Genomic DNA, 19,915 nt, shown 5'->3' on the forward strand with positions numbered 1-19,915 from the left:
AAGTGGTGATTATTGATTTGACAAAGAATAGGATCTCTGACACTAATGGTGTTTCTGTCTAGCATTGGATGTTTTTTAATTACTCAAGCATAAAGATTTTCTCACACTTTTAAATTGGTATTAGAACGCATACTGCATACTAAAATGTGCACATCCACAGGATAACGCTAATGTTTCTTAGATGTTCTTCAATGTATATCAGTGCACTATTGAAATTGATTAACAGGAAGTTTAATAGTGTTTAGTAACCTAACTGATATCTGACCTGAAGCAACTCAAGCAATCAGCCATAGGTATGAGAGCAGGAACAGGAACAGAAGATATCCCATTATCAGAGATAAATCTCATACATCACTTATTTTCACTGATACCATCAGGTAAGCGATATTTTGGCATTGAGTTACATACCACTCATTTTTGAGGCAATATGATTGTTTCATTTTCTGCAAACCAAAGGGGCAGGTAGCCACTGACTCAATTTGTTGTCCCTCTTACAGTATATCTTCAAATCTACCTATTTTTCACTGCAGGCTGTGTATATTTTGAACCTTACATAAAAGGTTTTAATGTATCGAAATATATTAGTGACCTTTGAATGCATATGAAAATAAATTCCCTATGGATTTGAATCAGAAGATGCATATTGTCAGGATACAAACATACCTACGATACCAGATAACTTCAGTAGTATATGGATGGAATAAGATGAGAGGACTGCCACCACTGTTAGAAGTACCCTGAAACAGACAAGCAAATACAGACATGAATAACTTTACAATTTTTAGCAGTACAATATCAAAACTTCTCATTTTAAACAAAGTTATATGTTACAGTTAAATACTTTGCATTCGGCTGTAGGCTATTTATACAGCTGCAACACAGGCATACATTGTCTGGATGCGGTTACATAGATTATTGTGGAAGAACAGAGTCCCTGTGGCTCTGCTTTACCCTGGATTGTAAGGAGGCTGCACAGTCAGCCCCTCTGCCCTCTGACACAGTAAGTAAGCACACACACACACACACACACACACACACACACACACACACACACACACACACACACACACACACACACACACACACACACACACACACACACACACACACACACACACACACACACACACACACACACACACACACACACACACACACACACACACACACACACACACACACACACACACACACACACACACACACACACACACACACACACACACACACACACCAGATGGACGGTTTTAATAGAAAGCGTTTTCTACTGCTGAGACTGACAGAATGAGGAAAATCCTTTATTAAGATTAATCTTCTGCTTTTTGCTCCTTAGCAGTGAAATAACCCACTTCAGTCCCAACAACAGGCTTCCTTTCCATATTCAGTAATACAGACGTCTCTTTGAGAAGGAATCGACTCTCCACTGACTCACATTTCTCCCATTCAATCATTACATTTTCTCTGTTTTGTTGATGGATGATTTTCAATGCTTTCCGAAAAGCATACTCTATTTGGCTTTCATTAAAATCATCCCAGATGAAAATCAGAGTAACATCGGATAAGAAACCTGGGGACATAAATGCAAAAACATTCAAAAAGGATCTAAGAGCTCATTACGTGGCCCAACATTTTCCGTAGTTTTCCTGAATGCACTCACCAAAAATGAACCACAAACATATTAAGGTATCATTATGGTTTCTGATACTGTCAGTAATATGTGGCTGCCTGTGTGACTGTTTGTTGTGCAATGTTCATTTAATATTTTAACACAAAGTGTTTTGCAGAAAAACATGTTTATATTATAACTCAATGTGAGATATAAAAAAAGGATTGCTTTTATTTGAAGGAGATTGAAATGGCATTGAAATGACAGCGCTTTTCAAGACACTGACTAATTATGAGAGGACTACCAATTAAAAAAAACTACTACACTCAATAATATGTTTAATTTGCTTGCGAGACAAGACTTGTATTTTTTAATAACATTTAATAAATAAAGGAGATTTTTAAGAAACATGTTGCCTCTAAAACATTTGTCAAAATGCAAAGCATGAGGACTCTTTGTGAATGGGTCGGTGATCTATTGACTGACCCAATCATCCTCGTTCCAACTATTCCCTTTGTCTTCTTCTTTTATTGTTGCTTGTGGCAACATTAACTTTCTCTCTCACACACTCTCTCCATTACTCTCACTGTTTGGAAAAGCCAGCCATCACGTCTTTCAACTGGTCTTCAACTCTTGGCCAGCTAACAGGTTTTTTTGTCGTTGTTGTTTTTTAACGGACTAGGTGAAAGAATGCTTGGCTGACTTGCGGTGGAGGATTTGGGAAGTCCAGTTTGGTGGGAGGACCGATCTGCTGACAGTCAGACAGACTGACACACTTGGGTCCCTGTAGCTCTGCTCACAGCTTTCCCCCCCGCTGCATTCCTCCCCGACCGGGCCACTGACCTGTTGAAGCCTCTGCACCAGCCAACAAAAGTCTGTGTGATACTGTACATCAGGCCATTAGGCAAAGTGAAACAAGGGACATTCTGAAACGATTATCTAGTTTAAGAGCATGAGTCAAATTGTGTTTCTTACTGTAGTCCTAAAACTGTCCTTACAGTACATAAGAGATGTCCTCACAACTGCCTGAACCCTGCAACCTGAAATAGGATCAGATACAGGATGTACTGATTGGCATTTAACCATAAATTGTTCAGCTCACGCCATACATACGCATTGTCCTAACTGTTTTTGTTTTTTAGCTGTCCTACGTGTTTTTGTTTTTTAGCTTTTAAGGTTATTTGTACATTTAAATTTGGAGTAAATACTTGTCTTTAGCAATCTTTAATGCTAAATTGTTTCTTAAAACTTGTTTTTTATTATCCTCATATTTTTTTAATTGTTTATGTTCGCACCACCAGATACCAAAGCAAATTCCTTCTTTGTGTAAACGTACCTGGCAAAAAACTTGACTCTGATAATAACGCAACGACACTGTTGATAGTTATGTAGTTATCAATCAAAAGTCATCTGCAATTATGCTCAAATGTTGGCATATGTTTACATACTTTATGTGGAGTGTACTAATGTATCTGGCCTAACCACAGTGTTCAGGTTAAAGTGAATAATGAGTTATTATCCTTCAAGGTTTAATGTATAAAGATGTCTCCAGCAAGGGACCCAGTCAGAGAAAAAACATTAAAATGACCTATTTAACCAAAATAGCAACAAGTAGCATTTATTTTGCATTTGTTAATGTCTCTGTGTTTGAGCATAGATGGTTTTCTCATTTTGAGGTCTTCTGTCCCCTTAAGGAGCAGAACTTAAGGTCCCAATGACACTGCTAGGAGAAATGATTAAAAAAAATTCAGGCGATCACCAGCCTGGAGTCAAATGGGAAAAAAATAATGCCTGCATTTCTGTGCCAAATATGTCCCTGACCCTGCCTTTATTTCTCAGTAGCTCTTCTATTGTCCATACAACATTTCTGTCAAATACTCTTAATTCACATGCAATTAGATATTTTCATGATATATGATAATATAATGGGCTAGAGTTGATTTCAGCTCCTTTCTATAGGTCTCAAATACATTGGTGTTCCTTCACAAAGGGTTCAGCCAGGCAAGACCTCAGACAGCTTGAAAAACCACAGTCACACAACTCAGCTCAAAAATAAGAAGCTTTCTTTAATACGAGGAAAAAAATCCTCAAGACATTACTGCCTCGAAAATAATCTTGAATAATATTTGAGGAAGGCTTCAGATGTCTCCCTTATTAATTTGAATCTTGAAAGCTCACATTAATATGCTTTTACCTTTCTGTTGTAGATATGAAAAATGCATCTTACCTACCAAGGGGAGAGAGAATCTAGTTTTTCCACCATTGCACAACCACTTAAAACAAGCCAAGAGTTAAACAGACATATCAAACATTGCTTCATCTCTCACTGGAGCTCTGCATTGTCATTTCCATCCTGGAATGCTTAGTTAAATAGCAGTGCTTGACATTTAAGAAACGTAATGGTGAGGGGCTTACATAAGGGCATGTTCACAGAAAAATACTTAACTCAGCCTGTTTCAACACCAGACACATCTAGCGCCATCTGGAAGAGGTGTCAAAACAGCCCATGGGGGGACAAGATGGGGAAAGTGTTGATTTCTTTCAGCGCTATCTGGTGAGATCACATTGTGGAAACACCACACTGATTACTTTTGAGAAGCATGCAACCAAACTGTTCAACCTTACAGCTGAAAACATCATGAAGGAAGGGGATAACACGCATGTAAGACCTTGACATGAGCATGTTAAGCTTCAATAGCCCATCAGTCCAATATCATACAACCCTATGTATAAATTAGATTCCACCCTAAAGCTTCATGTTTGCATGTAAATGCAGAATCCAGCCACCGTAAATCCAACCAGCTGAAATGTCGGGGAGATACTTGAGTAATAGCTAGCAGAATATATCTACTTTCCCACAATAAAACTGATGATGTAATTCCTTACCACACTGTATGACAAGCATGTAATGAAGTGGTGAATCCAGTCAAATTAGCTGAAAGCAAGCTACAAGCTAGTTGACAAGCATTAATGGCTATAGATATTTTAAAAATATGTATTGTCAATAAATACTGTAAAATAACAAAATACTGTGATCACTCACTTACAGCTCATAGGTCAGAAGACATCCAGTGAATTTAAAAAAGGTAGAAAAGCATCTGCGTGAAAACATTAATATTCAACCTGAAAGCTGCAGTCGCCTCTGACATCAGTATCCTGACACACAATTCTCCAGAGGCTTATATATGTTAAGCCACATGCAGTATATACACCCACTGGTTCATGGCAGAGACTCAACCACGCAGAAACAATGTGGTAATCTTCTTCACCCCTAATTGCAGTCATTTATAGAACAAGTAAATGGTTGCCAAAACACTATTAATTGGGGCCTTTATTTATCAAACATGTGTCCTGTGTTATCTGTTTCAGCGACTGCTGCTCGGTTCAGAGAAGAGAATAACAAGTAGGTGCTATTTATGTGTGATGCAGATCTCCACTGGAAAGTGGGAAGAAAATGAGTTGGACAACATCTGTTAACCGTACGTCATTCTTCCTATCAGTAATCATAGAGTTACAAATGTAGTGTATCAAAAGCAGTTGAATATCTTACAGAAACAGGACGACCCCGGTGTTGGCCATGGCGTATGCCAGTCCCAGGATTCCACTTCCCATGATCGCATTGCCCAGGTTGAAGACGGACATCCCAAACGAGGTTTTCCCCTCAAACTATAACCCATGCAAGACAGATGGTAAGATCAAACATGTTAGATAATCTGATAGTAAATACATATAATGATACCATTGAGAACTGTTGATTGGAACTGTTTGAACTTACATCTGTAAAGTGAGTGGTCTTCTTGTCGCCCACGCCTGATAAAAACTCCTGGCCCTCTGGGAGGTTGGCCTCTGCATTCTCAGTTCTGTGGGGACTAAAGGAAAGAAATACTGTCAAATAAAACACTCAAGATTCATCAGAAATGATAAATGTTCTTTTTGTACCATGCTCTGGTTACATTAGTTGCTTCTCTGTGCTAATTTCTATCACTAAATTCAGATAGCACACTGAATTCTCTGTTTCTTATCATAACATACATACCTAGCATTCTGGGTACTATTGGGTACAGTTTCCCTACAAGCAGTGTAGAGAGAGGCCATCCATCACCCAACGAGAGCACAAAGTGGAAACACAACACCCTTAGTTACAACATAATCAGTCAAAAAATACGGCGGAAACGGACCATTCATGGATCATCTGAGGGGGACATTTTAATTAAACTATTTATACAAAATGAGAGGGTATTAAAAAAATATTGCAAGACAAACAGTCATATAATACTGAGGCATTTAGCTCACTCTATTTTCCAGCACAAATGACAGTACAATGAAGAAGCAAGTAGGAGGTAAATTACACCAGGCTGTCACAGCGAATGTGTAATTTTGCATCTCCCCCATAACGTAATGTGAGCATTGAGGCCTTTCATTTGAGTAATACCTTTTCTAATGCCTCTGGCCAATTCATACAAATATTGCATGTAATTTCTTTCTCTCTAGGGGAGGGCAGGTCCTTCTTGTTCTGAAGTCACCCTGATGATGAGTAAATGAACAGGCACAGACAAATTACACCCGACACTTAATTCCCTTGATGTTCTGCTATAAGAGAAGACATTTGAGACCTTTAGTAAGTGGCATGTTAAGCTGACGATTAAAAGCATCCTGTGACTTCAATCGCCTGCCGTAAATAGTGTTGACGGTAGAAAATCCTAGTTATTTATCTGTCAGCTGTGTTAAACTAAAAAGGTATTCCCAATATAACAAATACATCTGTGTTAAGGAGGATTGTACTCACTTCCCTCCGCCCTCTGCAGGTGGTGTTTTGGCTGAGATCTCCTCCCCTGGATCATGGCCTTTCCCATTAGGAATTGCGTTCGCCTCAGCCGGAGCAGTTTCTGCGGTATCGGCTGGTTTATCTTCACTCATATTTGCTCTGGTGCTTTATTTAGTATGCAACAACACGTCTGTTCAAACTTGTGAATACTTGAAAAGTGCTCTGAGACTGAAGTGTCTATTTTTTTTCCTGGGATCTGTAGGGGGAAAAAGATAGGGGCAATTAGCAACACAACCTGAAGATTCAAAATCACTGGACAACAATGATATACACTATAAACTTAAATGTTCTATGAAGTGGTGAAGGCATATTGAATATATATTTTAAATTGATAACTTGTTCACAGACCACATCAGAACATTAAAGGCCCTGTCAACCCACACAGGTGTTTATACTTATCATAATCGAAATTACGGCTCTAACACTTATTTGGGCAATTATTTATTTTTTATAAACAGAAGGATAAAAAACATCCTTTATACATCGTTGTAATTGGATAGCAATAATATGTAACTGTTGCTTGATATTTGAGATAATGTTTTCTTTTCATGAACTATAATAGGAAGTCCAACTCAATTCGAAGTTGGACTTGAAGTTGTTGCTATTTTGGTTTGATATTGGCACTATCAATGCTTTCATTCCTAGTTTCCAGCAATAAGAGACACGTGGGGAGATAAAGGAGGCCACCCTGAGGGCATGTGGGTGAGTCTTTATCTTCCATAAGAGCCAACAGTGACAGGACTGAACTCCAAATCACTATTAGAGGATGACAAAGGTGATGTCAAGATGGAGCAACATTTCATTCAGTCTTATTTAAATAAGCAACTGAATTTAATATTGTAGTTGTAGCTTAATGGGACTGGTGACGAATGAAGGCTCTGAACACGCCACAATACATTGGAGATTTAGATTAAGATTCTAAAACTTCTAAAGAGTCTGAAAATTGAAATAGATAAAAAAAACAAGCTCAGAATTATAGTAAGGCTTATAAACATTTTCACTTGTAACTTAAAGCAAAATCACATCCCTTTAACAGTGAGTTGACAATAAAGTGATGTTTTGGCAAATCTTGTGAATAATTGACACATCAACTGACATGTCTACGCTCAGAGAAAACAGAGCTTTCAGTTAACTGTGACACACTGGGCTTTGCATCAGGCCTCTTTTTCCTGGATATCCCGTTGTGGTGTCTTAGGTGACCAGCTGGCTTGTGGGGCCCAGAAAGGCCCTCGTGACATGTACCTCCTGGATGCAGTTGACTAAAGGCCCCTATCTGGCCGGCCCTGAAAGATCTCCTTTGCTCTGCTGCATAGTGGAGGCTTTAATGGAGTGCACGTCAGGGGCCATAGAGGAGGAACACAAACGGTTGAATCCCCAGTATTAGATAAAAGGAGAGGAACCAGCTCGGACCAGCTACGAACCAGTTCTAGCCGTCTTTGTGCCTCCATTTTTCTGCTTGTCACTTTTCTCTTGGTTTCCTCTTTTATTGAGCAGGGTTCAACATAACAACAATGCTCAGGGCTGTCTGTACTACCATTCCTGGCAACCACTCAGTTATCCTTTTCCGCTCAGGCCTCTTCCGCTTCACAGCTTGGCCTTTTAAATGTAGCTTTGTACAATATTATTTTAACAGATCAAACGCAGTGCGAGGTGAATAAACCCTTCGTCTAGAAGTCTTCTGAACCTGTCTTACCAACCACGTTGCTGTGAGCTGCCCTGCACAGCAAGGACTCTCGGTGTCTCTGGCTAAAGCCGGGCAACGTGGTTGGGCAGCAAAGCACAGTGCACAATGGCACATGTTGTGCGGTTTCCTGGGAACGGGTTTGAGAACAGTGGAACTATTGTGCCAGGCATCATTATACTGCTGGGGCCCCCTTGGCCGTAGTTCGCCAGACCACTCGAGGGGCTGAAAAGGTATTTCACTGCGTTCTGGTTGAAAAGACGCCACCTTGGATTCAGCAAATGCCAGTATCCTGTATGCATGCACAGTTGTAGAAGAGTTGCTGACGGTAGCGATGGCCGAGGCAGGGCCCCTCTAGTGGGACAAATCACTGCACAGAACCACACTGCTACTCAGAAATTCTACAAATCACAAGGAGGTTGGGGGGAGCCATTCAAGGCCAATACATGATGGGCTGTCCAGCTACAAGGGTGCCTCTTCAATGGCCTCAAGCAGTGAAGCTTAATACAGAAGACCTGATGGCAGAGTTGTGGCTCTCGACGATCAATATATTCAATGACAAAAGCAGTACATGACATCCTTGGAAAGAGCTGAGTGAAATCACGCTAAATAAGGCAGAGCTTTTATTTTTAGGAAGTTTGGTCTCCAGTCCTCTCCAAGTTTAAAGCAAAGGAGGGTGAAAAGGAGGTAGCTGAATTGCTGTGAGGAAAAAGTGTCCTTTACAAGTAGGACAAGGTTTCTGACTAAATAAATACTAATTCTGATATCAAATATTATTTGCAAAATAAAGACATTTGTAGACAGAAATTACAGATGCAGTTTGGGATGGGGATAAGATTGCAATTAGATAAATGAAAAATATTGAACCTAGACTTACATGTTTTTGCATTGCATAGTCACATTTGAATATAAATAATACATACAAAGCTGTGGTGTATAAGGATTTATTTTTTGACAAGCCAACACTAAATATTAAAATAAAAAAATGGAGAGAAATTAGTACCAGCACAAAGACAATTTAGTTGAGCCCCACAGGCTTGAACACCCGTTACCATAGCACCATTGTGGTATGAAACAGAGGAGGGTTGTATGTCCACGAGGAAATGCTCACTGTAATGCTCTGTAGTCTGCAGACTCTATGTCATCCAAGAACACATGCAGTTTAACCCCAAGCATGTCTTATCCAAAAGAAAAACAGACGCACAAGACATCTTAAGAGCTCCACATAAATAATGCTGGTTTATTTGATGTGCCCATTTTCCTAATTGCACCATGACACATTGCAGAACATAGGGACGCTGACAGGGTGATAATCTATCTTCTTAATTATCAGTTTGATTGTCACCGTAGTGCCCTTGAATAAACAACACGTCTTTCTAAATGCAAATGTGTAACATCTAAAACTAAATTAGTTGTGTAGGAGAAATAAGAATACGAATCAACAAGAGAAAGGCCGGAAGGAATAAAGATTATCATTAGAAATCCAATGCCCCCTCAATGATCCAAACCTCCGAATCCTTAGCTAGAGTTAATGCCACATTGTAATGCTTTGGGTGGGAGTAAGTGAGTCTTTTCACAGCAACAGCAGAGGCTATGTTTATTCAAGCCCTCATCCAAAACATCACTTCAGTGTGCCAACACACAGCGAGTGGCTCCGACGTAAGCAGCTCTGCTCAGAGACGTCATCGCACAGGGAGGCAAACGGAGCCAGTCGCTTCCACTCATTGTTATTCCTTAACTGATACCTGGACCAAATGACACACTGCAGGCTGATTCATCCTCACTACTTGCTTTTCATTTGTGTAGTTGTAATTCTAGGACTGATTACATGTGTGTTTATGTGTGTGTGTGCAGTTTATGCAACGAGTAATCTCACAGTGTAATACTGTCACTACTTGATTCTCACAGTCATCTGGCCAAAAAGCTTTCTTAATTGAGTGTCCAATGTGTTTCTCAGAGACTCTTAATCTGCTTAAGTGCATATGGACAATCATGGACTGCTTTTTCCAATTTGTTCTCACAGCCAGGTCTATGCATATGCTAATAGCAGAGCTGAACTGTTTTAAATGACTTTTGAAAGAAATCAAAACTCTCTCATCGCAGCAATGAAATGAAAATGAAAAATAAAACTCATTTTCAGCAGGATTTTTCATGGTTCTATCATCTAAAGCTAATTCCTCATCCTCCCTTTCTGTCCATGAACAGGAAAAGATTTACAGTAGATTAAAAGATTACACATGCCAACAATTTCACTGATGAGCAGCTAATAGATCTGTCGGAGACATTTTATGGGAAAACAGTGAGTTTAAACTTGGAACCTCTGACAGCAGGATATTAGAGTTGATCAGATTAGGGTCCCTCTCTCTCTCTCAAGCAGGAAGTCAGGATCAAACTGATCAGGTTACTCTATACTCCTGCATCTGTATAAGAATAGCTCTAAAGGATACCCTCACTGTAGCCCCCATGTCATGTCACACTTAAAGCTGTGTTTAACTGCATGTTCCACTGAGCACTGTAGCTGCCTGAAATAAACAGGAAACGCATCCAACAACCATCTGCCTGTATTCTGGTTCTTCACATGAGAGTGAACATAAATACAAATGAAGCCAAACACACTTACAAAGACATATGCAGTGTAATTACTGAACAAGGGTATGCTGTTGTTGGCTGAATGAAACACATGAAACAGCTACAGAACAGTGTAGAGTCACACATCTCTGTATTGTTGTACATATCTGAGATATCCTGCTTACCTACGACACAAAGGACATGCAACCTTTTATTTTACATGGTGCTAAAATCGCTTCAATTAGTGATTTGGGTGAAATGTAGGTACATTGACTACAGTGCAATGTTTTGCTCACACCCAAACCAAACAGCTAAGCATTTTTGTCTAAAGCTCTGAGTTGCATCTTGGACAATCCTCTTCTCCAAAGCAATGCAGATTCAGGTTCATGGGAAGCTTAGTATTTGTGATACCAAAAAATGAAAAGTGAATGTAGATTTGACATTTTCAAAACTGATACCCACTATATATATATTTTTTTTTTATCTGGCTAAACTTTAAAGGAGTTATTTTGTGTTGAAGAACTTTTAAGATATTATTTAAGGCTATGCAGAACCACACCAGTGTTTTCAATCATTCTTGCTAAGTAGGGCTCTGCTCATCTGGCCAGAGCTATGCTGGTATTTAGATGAGAATACTGGTCTCTTTGTAAATGTCATAACATTCATCTGCTACTTAGTAATATCTATCTATTATCTAATATATCATTCCAAAAACTTGTATATAGACTCTTATTGCACTATTCCTCTTTTTTTTCTCACTTTATTTTAGAACTATTTTTCTTTTTGTATTATTTTAATATAATATACTTTAATATTGCTTTAATATTGTCTGCTTATCTGTATTATTGTGTTGCATTGTTGGAGAACTCTGTGACCTAAGATTTTCAACGACATAATTACTCTGTAGCTATGTTAGTTTGACAATAAAGAACCTTGAACCTTGAACCTTGAAATGAATAATACAAGCGGGAGCTCCCTGCTAACCTATAGGGAATTTAGGCATGCTTTTGTTGCTCGTCCTTTTCCCTGAAAAATGCCTCTCACAAAATCTATAAAAAAAGTCTACAAAGAATGTCTGAGAGTTTTACTTGACCTCCAGTAAGTAAATCAAACAAATCATTAGATTCACCACAAATTGAGAAGGGTTATATTGAAACTGCATGTTCCGAGTCTTTCATTAAACAGAACACAGGCAGTGCCTTATGGCGTGTGTTCCCTCTGTTGATCGGCCATCTCTCTCCCTGCTACAGACCACTGTGATAAACCAACATAGAGAATAGGAGATTAACGTCTGACTAAGAGATTTGTCCGTTTCTGAGATGCTCAGAAATCAGGACTCCTATAAGCTACAGTGAGAAACACACGCCTGTGAAAGGATGCAGGAAGTGGTCTCTGCTTGGCAGTGCATTTAAATATTCACTCATGTGGAAGGTATTATCCCACAGTAAGTCAAGTGTTTCAGACAGAGCCTATAATCGGGATTATTCAGAATTTTCAAAGCAGAGAGAAACATTTCTTGGCAATAATTTCCCCCTCAAATCTCCTTTTATGATTTAGTAACCCAGAATGTCTTCATAAGGGATGGATGCTGATGTGTGTAAGTACTGTAAAGACCGGCATGGCATACATAAAAAAGTATATATGCACATAAAAACAAGGCTTTCGTATGAATTAAAAACATCCAACGTTTGCACAATTAGTATCTTTGTTGCAAAGGTTGGATTATTTACCTTTACCCAAGATATGCTAGACTGTTGAATAAGTTGGCGTGAACAGGGGTGTGGTGGGTAGGGGATGTTTTTTTGGGGGGGCAGTTTTATGTCCTTTAAGTTTGTTGGTGATATTTGTTCCACAAATGGCTGCGCACTTTTTTTTACAAAACATTTATTAGATGTTCTGTACTCCACATCCAATTCCTTATTTAAATTGAATATAGCTTTTAGTAAAAGTGTATGCAGAAAAAACATGTAAATCAGTTTTAACATCACATCCGAGTGCCACTTATTCACTTAATGTACATTGTTTTCACTTCTGTCTATCACCCTACGATCATCTTAGCTGTAGATATATTTCCTATTTTGTCTCTCTCTGCTGTCATTCCAGCCACTTGACCCTCCATCACCCCACCACCAGCAGTGTCAACCGATCTGATTGGCTGTTATTTACAGAGCTCTATCACTCACTATCCAATAGTCAGGAGGGTCAACACATTCTTAATTATTCCAGTTAGGGGTCTGTTAACTCAAATGGTGCAATTTGAGCGAGTGGAAATCTGGTGTCATGTCCCTCAATTTCTCCACCTTCCAAATAAGGTGATAAATAACCGTGATAAAAAGAGAATGCTTTTTTTAAAAGCAATTTGACAGGGAACATAAACAGCTGGAGTTCAGCACAGCCCTTAATAATGTATGGGTTGTGTGTTGTGGTTATCCTTGTCCGTTGTATATGAACTTGCAACAAATGACACACAAGGACACAGAACATTCTCATGGCCAAGGAGAGAAAGAAGCAAATTCCCTTCCAAGAAATATACTTGCTTGTTTTGCTCACTCACTCACTCACTCACTCACTCACTCACTCACTCACTCACTCACTCACTCACTCACTCACTCAAAGAGGCCAACGGTGTACTGTATTGTCTGCAGATCTGACTGGCAGGCTGTAGTTGGAAGATGACAGGTGTTTGCGATACTACGTGGGTCTGGAACCCGAACAAGATGAGGGATTAGATGGAAAGTGAGGCGTGAAGCAGTGAGGATCATCTTTAGTGTCTTGTGACAACCCTGCATAGGAGCAGTGCAGCCTGGTGACTCACTAAAATTGTGATTTATTTATAGAATCCAACAACACTTTCCGTCACTTTGGCCCAACGCTGACTCTGGAAACCCCACAGACAGGAAGGGACAGTAGAGGAGCAATGTAACCCCACATAAGAGTCCTGAGACTTCTTTTAAAGAGTGCAGACAAGATACAGATTACGATACAAACAGCCTGGGATGGGCTTGGGGACAAAAGTAATATCCTGTAAGACAAGACTAAGGGGGACAGGTAACACGTAAGAACAAGTAGACTGTATGGGCTGGACTTATGTTCATTAATTAGCTAGGAGCTGAGCCTTATCAATAAAACATTGCATTCAGAGCATTAGCCAAGTGAAAGTTGTCTTTTTGTTGTGTGCTATTAAATAGTAAAATACAGGGTTTATATATTATTACTGCCGTTTATTTCTGCATGTATTTATTTATTTATACGTTTATGTCGTTTCTTTTATATTTCCGTTTCCAGTGCAATCTTTTGGAGATATTAATTTTTTTAACTGGTTCTTGCAAATTGTGTGAAGGTTATACAATACAGCATAATCTGTATTAGCTTGAGATGACAATCAATCTGCAGCTCCATCCTGCTGTGCATGTTTGAGGCGTTGTATAACACACACACTGTTCCAGGTGCAGAAGGCAGCTATAATTATGCACTGAAAGCAGTCAAATTAAATCCCTGGCATCTAAAAGAAAACCAAAAAGCAGTAAAGTGTGTCTAAACAGAATGAGAAAACCCCAATCAAGATTGAAAAGGCAAGAAAGGGGATATCTTTCAACATATCACAAAAAAACTGTTTAGAGCGAGGGTGTTTATGTCATGTTGCTCTTGAGGTGATCAGCTGCTTCAAAATAAATGATGGGTTATGCAGATTCTGTATAGTCCCACATCTGTTTCAACAACATACTGTGAATTTAGAACAAATGATTCACTTGACTGGAAAGTGATCTCAGCCCTGCAGCTCTCTGGCTGACGAGCTGCCATCATCTCCTCTGTACAAACACTATAACCCTATGCTGTGCAAAACTGCAAATAAACTGTTAACAAACACCTTTTGTCACATACAGTACAATAAAACTTTTCTAACACGCATTTTATTACAAGATGCCAGATAGTGTGGTGCTAACATTTTGGGCAGTATCATTGCAAAATGACAAAGTGATGTTGTGTTCACATTGTTTGCAGAAGGAACTAATGGGAATTGGGGGGGAAATGATACCCAAGATGGTGTATATTCAATGTTAGGTATTGATACATTTATACAAATGTATACAAAAAGTGATGACATCGATGTCATCATGTGATTAAATTAAGGTTTATTGCCAAAGCAGTAAATGACTGAGATCAAATGCTTTTTTGTTTTCTAAGAAAAAGAGAACATGTTTCAACACATGCACCCCATTCATTGTATCTGGGTGGTACAGTAAGGCTGGTAAGAACTGGCCTGGATAGTAACACAATGCTGACAGGGTTATGGCAAATCAAATGTGCCCAGTTCTCACCAGACAGCTGCCAAATACAGCCCTGAAAGCAAAGGCCATTAAACTCACTGCCAGATGAATAAGACTGCAAGTCAGGGTAAACAAAATAGTAAAGATGTACTTCTTTAAAACAAACAATTTTTTATATGAATATACTGTATATGAATAAGTTATCACAATGTTGCTGCATACTGCAGGTGTGTGCAAGAAATTTAAAAGTGTTAAAAGCTGGCCAGCAGACTACTGTGTTTTGCCTGCCAACCAGTTTCTGGATGACAATACCAAATCAGTTTAATTTGGAAAATCTTGGCAGCTGAACGGATTTACTAATGTAGCAAAGGTCATTAGTAAACACAAATATTTTGGTAGGAGTTGAAAAACTCCTATTTAACAGATAAAACACTTCCCTTAGATCTACTGTTGAGATATCTTTAAAGAACAGTGGACAATATAATTTTCTATACGTAAATGATCATATATTTATATGGTTTTAAATATTATTTCCTTTCTTTTTTATACAAATGCGACAATACATATACACCAAAAATATATATATATTTGTCACTAGTCTCAATAAACTATGAAATGGGGACTATTTCAAAACATATATTACATTTCTGTACTTCTTCTAGCTTTAGAAAGAGCCAGTTTATAGAGCTTTAATCAACAGTTATTTTGTATCTGTATCAATGAATTTTTCTCAATTCATGGCTTCATTGATCGGTCTTTTGAACATCAGAAACTCACATTATCTTATTCATCACCTCACCTTAAGTGGTGAGGTGATAAAATGTCTTGATTAGTCCAACTAACAGTAAAAACAACAAACATTAAATAAACCATAATGCAAGACCTATAAAAGTAGCATATGCTGATTTGAAAAAAATCAATGAATATTAAAGAAATGTCAATAAATCGACTAATTATTGTAGTTCCGCCTGTTTAACCAGGCAATGTTGAATTGATATAAAAGCAAATTAATTTTTTCTTCCTCAGATGGTCAGCAGTGATTTTGTTCGCACTGTGGCTTCACAGGCAGATTGACTAAGGACTGAACATAAAGCTCAGCAGTGGCACAGTCAAGGACATCACCTCATTGAGGAAAGCGTATGCCAGTTGTGTATTGGTTAGAAACAATACAGCAGGATGCACTCAGCTAACCAGCCTTTCATTCAGACGTCCTCTGTCAACACCACACTTTTCTAAGCCAGCTCTGTCTTCCCTCAATCATGCGCCCTCAAACAAAGTACCATCTCTCCTGGCATCTGCCACTCGGCTCACTCCTGTTTCCTCCTGATCACATGGGAGGAGAGCAAAAGAAAGAGAGTACATCATGGGGGCGAATGCATTCATTGAGCTGGTAGTACAACTCACACAGTGTTTGACCACCCTGCTGGATGTTGCACTGCTGACTCTGTCACATGCCGCAGCACCACGGACGTCCAAATCCCAATCAGAGCGGGCACCGACTGTAAGCAGATCAATGTAAGGCTTAAGCATCAAATCCCTTATAGAACTAGGTGCTGATTACAATAAGCCAAAGATGGATAATGAGCAAAAATACAAGTATAGCTGAGACTCGGAAGATTGTTTTCAGCTTTTGGGCAGTTTAATTTGACCCAATGGTAAGACTTAACACTTTCCGTCCTACTGAAGGGTCTTTGGCAAATAAATCGAGACCAACAAGAACCAAGACAGAATCACACCAACCAAACCTTTACTCTGACTTTCTTATGAGGAGAAGAAATGAAAAAGAAACGCCCTATAAAAGTGGTTCACTGTTGTTAAGTATTGTGGCTGATCAATCAATCAAGCTAAACAATTACTATTCATTTAAACTGCTCACATCTCATAGACATGGACCACTTCAAAATTGTTTCGGTCATTATGCAGTTTCAATTACATGAAACAGTTGTTTCTGTAAGACGTTGATGTAAGACTCTGCTGTTCAGTTATCAGCAGTAGATTGAGCAAAGTGTTGAGAGTGAAATCATTTTCTACGTATATACCATCCAATGGTCAGATGAGCTCTAAGTGGTGTGACCTAATCCGGACTACAATTCTTCTTCAAAATGTAGAAATACTGTGAAATGACTTGAGCCAAAAGGGTAGATTTACCTTACTGTAGGCCTAGACCTTCTAATCCATCCGCTTTACTGTGCCAATACAACTACAAGGAAAAACTTAAGGAATTTCTTCAGTTTGCTTTTATTAAATCCCTTTTGAAACCTCAACTCCAGACAGAAAAATCATGGCCTTTCATAGATTAATACAATCAACAAAGTCACAGCAGGGTGTTCCTTTCTTCTCACAGTGAACTACATTGCACTTCATGGCTGAACAATCCCTTCATGTTTCCTTTTCATTCCTACAGATGTAAATCAATACAGGATCAGAATCAGAATCAGCATACCTTTATTAGTCCCACGGAGGGGACATTTGCGTAGTTACAGCAGGGAAAAGAGCCACAGACAGCTTAATGTTACATATATTAAATATGTGACATGCATTTCTTTTTAAAGTACTAAGTTATGACATAATAAAAAAATATAATAAAAAATAGTTACATAATTTAAAAAAAATACACATCCCGTAACAGTTCTTAGGATTTAGCAGCCAGGTAAATATTAGTTATTAACGGCATATATATATATATATATATATATATATATTGCACATCTAGCACATATTGCACGTAGGTGGTTGGTATTTAACAGCGGCAAGTTACACAATTTACAAAATACACACCTTGTAACCGTTCTAAGGGTTTAGCAGCCAGGTATATATTACACAGTTATTAACGGCATGTATATATTGCATATATTGCACATAGTTTGTTGGTATTTAACAGCAAGGGGTGATGATACTGCTACAGGATATCTAAAATAGAAATAGGGCTTTGATCAAATCAAATAGGAACTTACTGAGTATCTCTGTCTGTGTCACATCTAATGGTGGATAAAAGGGAGTCAGCAGAAGGAGTCATGAACACTTCTCATCCACTAACTGCAGATTTAAAGAGAAGAAACAAATACTAAGGAAGATATTTGCTTATTCTCTGCTGGCCATGAACCACTAAAGTAGATGTGAATGATGGCTATGACCTTTGTTGCATAGTGCTCACTACTAATTTCTTGTCAATCGATACATTTTGTTATCAACCTGCCATAAGATGACATTTGTGAAACAGCACCTTTCATTCTGAACTCAAATAACCAGCTGTGTACGCATGTGCCTGATCAAAAACATGTACATTTGCTTTCCCTCTCATGCACGTGTGCAAGGATACAGCCTGAAACACACAAATGCAGGCGTTAATCTCACAGCAGATCAAAAACTCAGCACGCCTCAAAGCTGAGGCTGGATAAGTCTGTTACACTGTGATTTCATTGTGGGATGGAGTTTGGAGAGAGGCAGCACACGCCAGAGATGAGCAGAGAGCTGTGTCACTCAATGATAACGAAAGAGGCCATGTGGGCTTGACATGAGCTCTCACCAGCTCCAAACCGTCAAGTCTGCCACTGTCTCACCTGCTGCTCACAAGCCCTTGAGGTGACTCATCGTGGAGGAGTTAATAACTGGACCTTGCTGACTGAAAGTGTCTCCAGAAAACATGCCGCTGTTAGGAGTTGTATCCAGTCTATGGCATGTTGTGCACAATGCTATAGATGTATTTAATTTGAGGGCTTATTTTGCATAGTTGGACATATCATACCAAAAGCCTTATTTTATCCTTCAGAATTGATAGCACCTGTAGCCTAGCTGTGACGTGGTGTGAGTCAGCTGTGGATGCTTCTGCCAGCCACATCCTTAAAAACACGAGAGACAATCCAAAAGTGAAGTGCAATGCACCTGCATGAGCATTTGGTAACAATCCGGGCACACGATGCCTCATGCTGTCATTATAGTATTACATTTGATCACTGAGCTATACTGGGTCGTGGCAGTGAGAGGGAATGACTGGAATCACTGTTCAAATCAGAGGATGCACTCCGGGCAGAGTGAACATGTATTTAGTTGTGTATCAAATTATTCCAGCTGATTCTAAGATAAGCCCGAATGAAGAAATCACTTAGAAAGGAGGTCTTTGGAGTGTAAAGGGAATCTCAAAAGACAAATGAAGATCAAGTGCAGCGAGCTTAGTAATATTGCATCTCTCTATGGATGGTTATCTGACGACGAAGGACCTTGCCTGAATGAAACAACCCTAAACAACGTTATCTTGACCTTACTTTTACTCCCGTGTAGGCTAAATGTCACAGTCGGACTAAGCAAGCAGGCTGATGCTGCACATACGAAGGAACGTTTTTCCTAATGTTCTTTATTTTAAGGTCCCTGTCTATGTGAAAAACATGCTCATTGATAAGTTTCAGACATTGTGGGTGCTATACTCGTCAACGAGAAGCATTCAGTGCCTTACCAGTGAAGTGCCAGTGTCCTCCCCCAACTCCAAATATCTCCACACAGATCTATCCTCTGCTCGCTAATGGGTCTGCCTCCTCCCGTGGCGTTTCGTCCTGCCTCTGTCCCGCTACGTCCGTCCACCTTCCCTCCAAACTGCGTAAATGTAATGTGTTTCCCACAACAATTGTCCTCGTAATCTTCTCAAAAGTGGGATGTGAAGAGTGCCCAGGTTCCGCCTACCGCACGCACAACGAACCCCCAATCAAATGATTGTTGTGTGTGTGTTGTTGCGAAGCCAGCGCACAGGGTCACGAGAGCCCTACTATTTGGCATGCGCCCGTTTAAATCGTTTGAAAATTATGACCCAAGCTGCGTTGTCATCGTCGGTCGTTGAAAGGCTCGTGCCCACTGCTCTTAACATGTTATTTTTCACACGGTGAAGGGGGTCGTGTGCATTTCTTGTTGACGGGTTTATCGTCGTGCTTGAGCGCGCATTATGACATTGAGTGGTCGCGAGGAGACCACACACTAGC

At 39.3% G+C, this 19,915-nt stretch overlaps 1 protein-coding gene across 2 annotated transcripts in view; it reads right to left on the minus strand.

Moving 5' to 3' along the window:
• LOC307040315 (sodium-coupled neutral amino acid transporter 3-like) overlaps positions 1-19,915 on the minus strand; it is a 32,961-nt gene extending 13,046 nt beyond the window's left edge. Inside the window, exons 1-6 of one of the 2 annotated variants that reach the window (XM_079683026.1) lie at positions 19,399-19,912; positions 6,393-6,627; positions 5,643-5,675; positions 5,382-5,475; positions 5,157-5,272; positions 664-737 (exon numbers count right to left, since the gene is read on the minus strand). In XM_079683026.1, coding sequence (XP_079539152.1) covers positions 664-737; positions 5,157-5,272; positions 5,382-5,475; positions 5,643-5,675; positions 6,393-6,523 — 448 coding nt within the window. In that variant the 5' untranslated portion in view covers positions 6,524-6,627; positions 19,399-19,912. Of the gene's footprint in view, positions 1-663; positions 738-5,156; positions 5,273-5,381; positions 5,476-5,642; positions 5,676-6,392; positions 6,628-19,398 lie in introns of both variants that reach the window. The other variant, XM_079683027.1, reaches the window with a different exon arrangement.

This window comes from Notothenia rossii (assembly GCF_949606895.1).
Source record: "Notothenia rossii genome assembly, chromosome: 5".
Lineage (NCBI taxonomy): Eukaryota > Metazoa > Chordata > Actinopteri > Perciformes > Nototheniidae > Notothenia > Notothenia rossii.